The sequence below is a fragment of the Chenopodium album genome, chromosome 21 (genome assembly GCF_948465745.1).
Source record: "Chenopodium album chromosome 21, dcCheAlbu1.1, whole genome shotgun sequence".
Taxonomy (NCBI): Eukaryota; Viridiplantae; Streptophyta; class Magnoliopsida; order Caryophyllales; family Amaranthaceae; genus Chenopodium; species Chenopodium album.
The window spans coordinates 13,025,842-13,035,107 of NC_137854.1; the positions used below are offsets into that span (position 1 = coordinate 13,025,842).

Consider the following 9,266-nt stretch of genomic DNA (forward strand, 5'->3'; position numbering starts at 1 on the left):
TTATCTTTGATTTGAACATTATTATAGTAATCCTTCATAAATGTTATGGATATCTTATTTCCAAATTAATAGTAAATTATTATTACAGTCTAATCTGCCATATTATCATTCTTATCCGCTATATTATTTTTATCCGTTTTATAATTGTTCTAATCTACCATATCATCATTCTTATCTATCACATTAACATCTAATGTGTACATATATAAACTTTTTGTTGCCTTCTTTCACAATCTTTAAACATTTGGTTTATGAGTTTGCTTGAGTTATTAAACAAGACTCACACAGACGGGGAATCCTTTTTCTTGCTACCTTGTACACATTTTTATTTTTAAAGTACCATCACCACCGCCACAAATCAAGGGCAATCCAATTTCCCACAAGAAAAAACAGTCACACAATTGTTAACATTGGACCCATCATCAATAATACTCCTAACTTCTCAAAAAAAAAAAAAAAAAATCTTTCCTTTACATTGTGGACCCTATGAACCATCACCAATCACATGCAAGCACAAGTCATTTATTTCATCATTAATCAATATACTTATACATTTTAGAGAGGTGTCATAAACTGACCGACTAACAACAACCAAGTCAAATCTATCTATGAGCTGCGATCTAGATTTGATCAGCATAGACACAATAATTTAGCATAAACCAAATGTTAAGTGACTCGACCCAATTAGACCTGATCCAAGCCCGTTAGACAACTCGAACCCTCTCAATTATTACATCATAGAATCTTTTATTCATATCATACACCCCATCACACTTGATTACCAACCCACAATCTTGCAAATCTCTTATCCTCTGCCTTTAAAAGCCAACAAGTCCCAAAGGCTAGACTTACAGTCTGCCTCACTCACTTCTCTAAACATGTCTTCTTCCTTGCTTCTTTGTCTTTTGCTCTTCTTAATTACTGTCAACTTAAATGTAGTATTAACTACTAATTCAACAAATAAACACTCTTCTAGTTCAACTAAACACTCTTCAAATTCTACTAAGATTGGTAATGGTTACCGTTTAGTTTCCGTTGAAGAAACCCATGATGGTGGCTTCTTAGCTTACTTGCAAGTTATCAAGAAAAATAAAATCTATGGCCCTGATATTCCTATGTTGCGCCTTTTTGTCAAGTCAGTTTGCTTTCTCTTTTTTTTTTTAGTTTTTTTTAATCTCTTGATTTTTTTTTTTTTTTCCAATTATTGGTGCTTTTGATTTTTGTTTGTTTGTTTAAAGATTTTTGCCTAGACTAGATCGAGGTCTGGAATGTGATACTTTCTCCGTTCTTTTTTGTTTTTTTACGTTTTGACTCGACTCAATGTGGTTATTTGGTTGACATATAGGTACCCTGACACCCTGTAAATGATTTTATATGTTACCACTAGAACATTGCAAATTTGCAACATTATGAAAAGTGGTGCAGTACATTCTAGCTAAATATACAATCACTAAAAGTAACATTTTTGTTCACGTATTTATTTTTCATTATGTCAATTTAAGGATAATAGCTCCCTAATTTTATACCTTCCTATGTAAATTAGTGATTTGATAATGTTTGGTGGTCCAATTAGTTTTATTATGTGATTTATGTCTTTATAATTATGGATATGAATGTACATTTTCCTCTACATTGTCACATTTACCTATATAATGTTAATGAGATCTAAATTAGCCCATTTGGATTTTGGATTATCCAATTCTTGTAATAATACGTGTAAAACTGTCTGACACGAGACCAACTAATATAGATTTCCGATTTATTAGCACAATAATAATTGGCATTTTTTTTTGACAATTTTACCCTTTTATTTCAGGCATGAAACAGAGGAACGATTAAGGGTACACATTACAGATGCAGAAAAACCAAGATGGGAAGTACCTTATGATCTTTTACCAAGGGAAAAACCTCCCTCATTAAAAAACACCCTAGGAAAATCCAGAAAAATCCCTCTTTCTGATTCTAAAATCTCAGGAAATGAGCTAATTTTCAGTTACACAGTTAGCCCTTTTACCTTCACAGTAAAAAGAAAATCAAACGGTGAAATCCTTTTTGACACGAGCTCGACACAATCCGACCCGTTTAACAGTTTAGTTTTTAAAGACCAGTACCTTGAAATTACCACAAAATTACCCTCTGATGCTTCACTTTATGGGCTTGGTGAAAATACCCAACCTCATGGAATTAAACTTTACCCGAATGACCCTTACACACTTTATACCTTGGATATTTCAGCTATTAATCTTAATACCGATTTATACGGGTCGCACCCGGTTTATATGGATCTTAGAAATGTGGGTGGGCAGCCCTTAGCCCATGCTGTTTTATTGTTGAATAGCAATGGGATGGATGTTTTTTACAGTGGTAAATCCTTGACTTACAAAGTAATTGGGGGCGTTTTCGACTTTTACTTCTTTTCGGGTCCCTCTCCTCTTGATGTTGTGAATCAATACACTAGCTTGATTGGGAGACCTGCCCCTATGCCTTACTGGGCTTTTGGTAATTTCTCATCTCATTACTCATTAATCCTTAATTTTTGCATTATTGCTTCGTTGATTGATAATCCCTCTGTCCCTAAATAATACATTAATGATAGTCAATGTCGCATAATATTAGAATTGAGTTCAAGAGACCTTTCCCGCCTTAACATTGCTTTAATTGACATACAAAATTTAGAAAGTCACGTATTATTTGGCACGACCAATGTTGGAGTTTATAGTCTATAGTTCGTGTATCTATAATATTAGGGGTGAGCACGGATCGGATATCCGATCCGAATCTAGATTTCGGATCGGATATCCGTATCCGAAAATTGCCATATTTGATATCCGTATCCGATCCGAAAATTTTCGGATATCCGATATCCGGATATCCGAAAATTTCGGATCGAATAGCTCGGATATCCTATATCCGACCCATTTATTTATTTATTTATTTTGTTGAGGTAAACGCTAGGCCGTTAGCGTGAATCCGACCCATTTAACAATATTATACTCGCATTATATAAATAAAAATTTAACGGTATTTTTTTTAAAAGGTGAATTAAATTGATTCTGCATCAATTCTCTAAAAAAAATTCATTGCAACTTTTCTTAAAAAAAAAATTCACTGCAACTAGAACAACAAGAAAAAATCAAATAAACTAGAAATTCTAAAAATAAAACAAATAATTTTTACAAATTACAAAACAAAGAAATTAAACACAAACAAATCACAAAACAATTTTTTTTTTACACAAATCTAAATACAAAACAAAGAATTACATTGAAATTAATTTGAGAAGAGGCGTCGTCGTTGTGGGTTGGAAGCTCGAGGGAGCAATGACCCGAACGGTCGCGGCTGTTATTGCGATTGTTGAAGATGGTTGAAGGAGGGTGTTGCGTGGGTCGGCAGTAAAGCAACCGTGAGGATCAGATCGAAGGAGAAATGGGAAGCTGGTGGTTGCTAAGATCGAAGGAGGAGGAGAAGATGAAAGAGAAGATCAGAAGAGATAGAGAGGAGTGGTGGGGTTGTAGTTCTTGATTCCTTGTTGAGATGAGTGAGATCTAAGAGGATGATGAAAAAGAAGAGAGTGGTGGTGAGGATGAAGTACAGAATGAGAGGAGAGGAGAGAGAGAGAGGGACGGGGGGATTCAAGGGTTTTGAGGGTTGGTAGGTTTGGGCCTTTGGGGTATGGGCCTTTTTAAGGTTTGTTGTTTTGAGTATTTTTCGGATATCAAATCGGATATCCGATCCGATATCCGACTTTTTTCGGATATCGGATATCCGAAATTCAAAATTTTGGTATCCGATATCCGATCCGATATCCGAAATTTCCGGATCGGATATCCGATCCGAAAATGTTTTCGGATCGGTTATCCTAAATTTTCGGATCGGATGCGGATCGGATTTTCGGATTTTCGGATTTTCGGATAGTTTTGCTCAGCCCTATATAATATGGCCAGATAAATTATGTTGCACATGAGAGAATGATGCTGATTTTGAGCTCTAAGAATAGAGTATATTTGCATCAATTGTTTAACATTATCATCCCTCTCAAATCTGTATTAATATATAATTAAGGACACAATTTGCTTAAACACCGCGATTTGAGGGATCTGCTTTCATGTTTATTTGCCATCCCTTGGGCTGCGTTGGTCGGGCCATTTGTTTGTTTTATTAACATAATTTGGTGTAGATTCATGTATTCAATGGTTTTTTACAGATTTAGGTACAACACATTAAATCCTACTTGGCTTAAACGGTGATCTACTCATATAATAATTATTTTTTTATAAACTCAATATTTGTCAGTATCATATGTCCTGGATTGATTTTTTCTATATGATTGATTAGTAAAAACACCCATATTTAGGAAAAGGGAATCAAATAAGAGTGATTAATGTATGTTCTGGCCTTCTAGGGGAGTATTGTAATGGTACCTTTTGTCTCCTCATTTCCTTTTCCTTAATAATGCTAATTTGAATGGATTAATAGGGAATGTAACTTTCTTAATTGATAAATGTTGTAACGTTTATAGAACGGATGAAGTATTTTAGTATTTAAGTTTCGTTTATTGATCAATGATGGTTTTGTCCTGCAGTTCATAACCACTAAACTGAGCACATTATTTGATAGTTAGAAATTTTGGCACACAATATTTTAAGATCAGGTGTTTTCAATTGTTATCCACTTCACTATTTTTATTTTGTTTTGGAAAGCCAAGTACGAAAGTAAACTTCCTTTGTTAATTTTGTTGTAAACAATACGTGATACAATCGAGAACTTTTTCTCTTCCTCTATTATTTCTAAATCGACTATAGTATATAGTTAGCCTAATATTGAGCAAGCTCCATAATATTCTTCCTATTGTGAGTTCATGACAAGATATCATTATTCAGAAACCAAAACTATTTGGAAAATCTTACAAATCTTGGCTATGTAAAAGGAGGAAGAAAATCTTATGACAAAAATCTTTAACGTACTTAAAATTAGAGTCATGATTGATGTGAGTAGAAAGTTGTACACATTTCTTGTTCAACGTGGAAGAATAGAAAACGACTTTTGCAGTTGGCTGGGCTATTTCCCCAAATACACTCATCAAAAGTAGCAACTAAATAAAGTGGTCCTTACTAGTAGATAACATTTTCTGCATTCACGTTTCTTATAATTAAAAAAATATCTCACATGTTATACTTTTTCTTCCTTTGTTTTTTCTCTTCTTTTCGGCCCACATTTTATACTTTTTTTGTAAGTATCCTATCTATTTTGCACACTAATCAAAGTTTTCACATAGAAACATATTTATACTTAAAACTTACAAAAGTGAAGTGCTAGAGGTTGATGTGGTGACCGAATAGTGATATTGCTCTCCACCTTGGATCCTTATGGTTTAAGAATTAGATCTCATAGGGTTCATTTGAGGGATTTTTCTTATCTTTCCCCTTCAAGGCTGAGTTATTTTGTACCAAAAAAAATATTTACTGCCATCCGTAAAATAATTCTAAACTCCATATTATACTAACTAACATAGATGGACGGATTGATAATTTGATTGAAAACGAGCCGGTACTACCTCCTTGTGATACACATTATAAAGCCTTGTCTCTACATTTTAGGCCTTCAGCTCCAATTATTTTTGTTGGGTAGGTACACTTAATGGAAGAGAGGCAAGTAGGTGATGCATTAAAGTACTATTTAGGGGTTTGGACCATTTTATAAAGTGGCTCTATTCAGATTTCATAGTCTTAACATTTATGTCATGGTTAATTGGTTGTCACTCATAGTCTCATAACTGCTAGTAGTGTAATAATATAGTCACTTTAGCTCCAGATTTTTCTGCTGATATATCTCAATCCTTAGCTGCTAATATGTGGTTCCAATGTTCCAGGTGCTTTATATGGTTGAGTGAAAGCATTAACCGTTATCTGTTCGATACATCAATGTTTTGTTTCTTGTTGCTCCTTACGAAAATAAGGTTGATAGATAATACATTCTACTAAATGGTTGTGAAGGAAAGAAGAGTATAACATATTGTCATATACACTAGCTAGCTATTTATAGATATCAACTTACCATTTTAGTGGTTGTATAGTGTGTACAAGTTTTGGCACCGCCATTTCCCATGTGTAGTTCCTTGTGGCGATCTTTGTTGCAAAATACCATAACCCGACCCAAGTTATTTGTTACTTAAAAAATTAGAAAAATCTGACAATAAACCCAAAAGGCCAAAATGTGAGGTGTCTTGAAGCCAAACCGAATGACTTACAGACTCCTCCTGAATTTGATCCGAATTGAACCTGAAATTAACTTGTTTTCCCCTCTGTAGAGTATCCAGTTGCCTCTGCTATTCAGTGGTGCTAAAAAGAAATTGTGAATTAGGAGTTTTATTTCCTTCCAGTGATTGTAATCGCTCAATTATATGCATATGATGAAACAGAACTCATGTCCTCTTTTCTTACTACTTAGTGCATTTCTTTTCTTGTATTGACTTGTAGTTTGATGTGTGAGATGTTATTAATCCTTTAGGTCAGTGCATTTCTTTTCTTGTATTGACTTGCAGTTTGATGTGTGAGATGTTGTTAATCCTTTAGGTCTCATCAACTGAGTTAGATTGGTTGTGAATTGAAGGTGTTTGCTGTGTTATATCTGCTTTGTTTAGTTTTGGTTAGAAAAGAGAAGCATTCTACTGATATAAATATAACTGAGTGACCTTATCTGGTGTGATGAGTTGGGCCGATTATTGAAGCATACATGTCTTGTCGATAGAGTGATGTATTCTTGTTTCTAGCATTCAAAATGAGTAAAGAAGAGAACATAGCTGACATTTTTTTGGATTGACAGGTTTCCACCAATGCAGATGGGGTTACCATAACCTTTCCGTGGTTGAAAATGTAGTTGAGAGCTACAAAAAGGCACAAATTCCACTTGATGTTATCTGGAACGATGATGATCATATGGATGGGCACAAGGACTTCACCCTCAATAATGTTAATTACTCGCGTCCAAAGGTTTTGAACTTCCTTGAAAAGATTCATGCTCGGGGAATGAAGTATATAGTCATCATTGATCCTGGTATTGCTGTTAACTCGACTTATGGAACATTTACCAGAGGCATGGCTGATGATGTTTTCATCAAGTACGAGGGAAAGCCTTACTTAGCCCAAGTGTGGCCTGGGGCTGTTTACTTCCCTGATTACCTCAACCCTAAAACAGTAGATTGGTGGGTAGATGAAATCAAACGGTTCCATGAACTTGTTCCAGTTGATGGCTTGTGGATTGACATGAACGAGGCCTCAAATTTCTGCACCGGGCTTTGCACAATTCCTGAGGGCAAAAAGTGTCCCTCTGGCATTGGACCTGGATGGGTATGCTGCTTAGACTGCAAGAACATCACAAAAACAAGATGGGATGATCCGCCTTATAAGATAAATGCTTCAGGGATCAGTTCACCTATTGGCTACAAAACCATTGCTACCAGTGCAGTTCACTACAACGGCGTTTTGGAGTATGATGCTCACAGTCTATATGGCTTTGCAGAAACAATTGCAACTCATAAGGGACTTCAAGCCATTGAAGGGAAGCGGCCATTCATTTTGACACGCTCTACTTATGTGGGGTCTGGCCATTATGCTGCTCATTGGACTGGTGATAATCAAGGAACATGGAATGATCTGAGGTACTCGATTTCTACCATGTTGAATTTTGGTATATTTGGAGTGCCAATGGTTGGTTCCGACATATGTGGTTTCTATCCTCAACCTACGGAGGAACTTTGCAACCGTTGGATTGAATTGGGTGCTTTCTACCCATTCTCTAGAGACCATGCTAATTACTACTCACCGAGTCAAGAACTCTACGTCTGGGACACAGTTGCTGAGTCAGCTCGAAATGCCTTGGGTATGAGGTACAAGATTCTTCCTTATCTTTATACATTAAGCTACGAGGCACACACTACTGGTGCTCCGATTGCTAGACCGCTGTTCTTCACTTTCACCAACTACACTGATTGTTATGGGTTGAGCACACAGTTCTTGCTTGGTAATGGTCTGATGGTATCACCTGTTCTTGAGAAAGGAGCCAACAGTGTGAAGGCACTTTTCCCTCCCGGCTCCTGGTATAGTATGTTCGATATGTCTCAGGCTATTACTTCCAAGGCAGGCAAGTATGTCACCCTTGACGCACCATTGCATGTGATCAACGTACATTTGTATCAAAACAACATTCTTCCGATGCAACAAGGTGGTATGACCTCGAAAGAAGCAAGGGAGACGCCTTATCATCTTGTGGTGACTTTCCCAGCTGGGGCTAGTCACGGACAAGCCAAAGGGAATCTGTTTGTCGATGAGGATGAACTCCCTGAAATGAAACTGGCAGGTGGATCATCAACCTATGTCGATTTCTATGCAACTGTGGATCAGAACATGGTTAAGGTTTGGTCAGAAGTTCAAGAGGGCAAGTTTGCTGTAGACAAAGGGTGGACTGTTGGGAAGATATCTGTGTTGGGATTGGGTGGAAATGCAGGGTCTGTCGCAATTCAAGTTGATGGTACTGAAGTAACGAGTGCACCAGACGTGGCTACGACAACATCAGAGCAAAATTACCACATACAGTCTGATGTAGATGCTGCGATGAAGACCGTGATGGTACAGATTAGTGGGTTGTCTTTGCCTATTGGGAAGAATTTCGCCATGTCCTGGAAAATGGGTGCTTAGGTTTTGTGGATGATTCAATGCATTCAATTTGTAGACCAGCTTCTTCACATTTTTAGACAGATGATTCCTGATTTTTGTGCACAATTCCCTAACAGGAAGGGTAAGGAAAAAGAGCAAAATTTGTGATCATCCTTTTTTCCGGAAAATAGACTAAATGAAATAAGTTGTAAGCAAATATAGTTGCATTATGGTACGCAGTATATTCTGAATTTTAATAAAAAATTCATGCTCTTTACAAGTTACAATTACAATCAAATTCTCATTTATCTTTCCCTTTTCTGGACAAAAATTCAATGAGGAAATTTAACTAAAAGTGATATCAATATTTTGTACAATTATGCTCGCCATATCATTTGCCTCATTTCTTAATTCTAATTTAGGTCATGTTCTCTTCACTTTAAGTACTATTTTCTTCACCTTATTTTTGCGAACTAAAACTATTTTTCCGAATTTAAATTATTTTTACTGATTTAGAACCTTAGTTAGTGGTCCAAAAATTGACCATTATGTGGTCAGATGTTGCGACATAATATTCCTAAAACATCATTATACTAGTAAGCATAAATTGACAAT

The 9,266-nt window shown here is 36.0% G+C and overlaps 1 protein-coding gene across 1 annotated transcript; it reads left to right on the forward strand.

Annotated features, from left to right (window-relative positions):
• The first annotated feature begins 791 nt into the window (after positions 1-791).
• On the forward strand, positions 792-8,974 carry LOC145601314 (alpha-xylosidase 1-like). The gene is made up of 3 exons (XM_081657313.1): positions 792-1,135; positions 1,817-2,499; positions 6,823-8,974. The coding sequence occupies exons 1-3, from the start codon at positions 879-881 to the stop codon at positions 8,691-8,693; spliced, it is 2,811 nt and encodes a 936-aa protein (XP_081513439.1). The 5' UTR covers positions 792-878; the 3' UTR covers positions 8,694-8,974.
• The last annotated feature ends 292 nt before the right edge of the window (positions 8,975-9,266 follow it).

Coding starts and splice junctions, on each gene's coding strand:
- LOC145601314 (XM_081657313.1), top strand. CDS start 879: ATGTCTTCTTCCTTGCTTCTTTGTCTTTTGCTCTTCTTAATTACTGTC. Junction 1,136..1,816: donor ATGTTGCGCCTTTTTGTCAA/GTCAGTTTGCTT, acceptor CTTTTATTTCAG/GCATGAAACAGAGGAACGAT. Junction 2,500..6,822: donor TATGCCTTACTGGGCTTTTG/GTAATTTCTCAT, acceptor TTGGATTGACAG/GTTTCCACCAATGCAGATGG.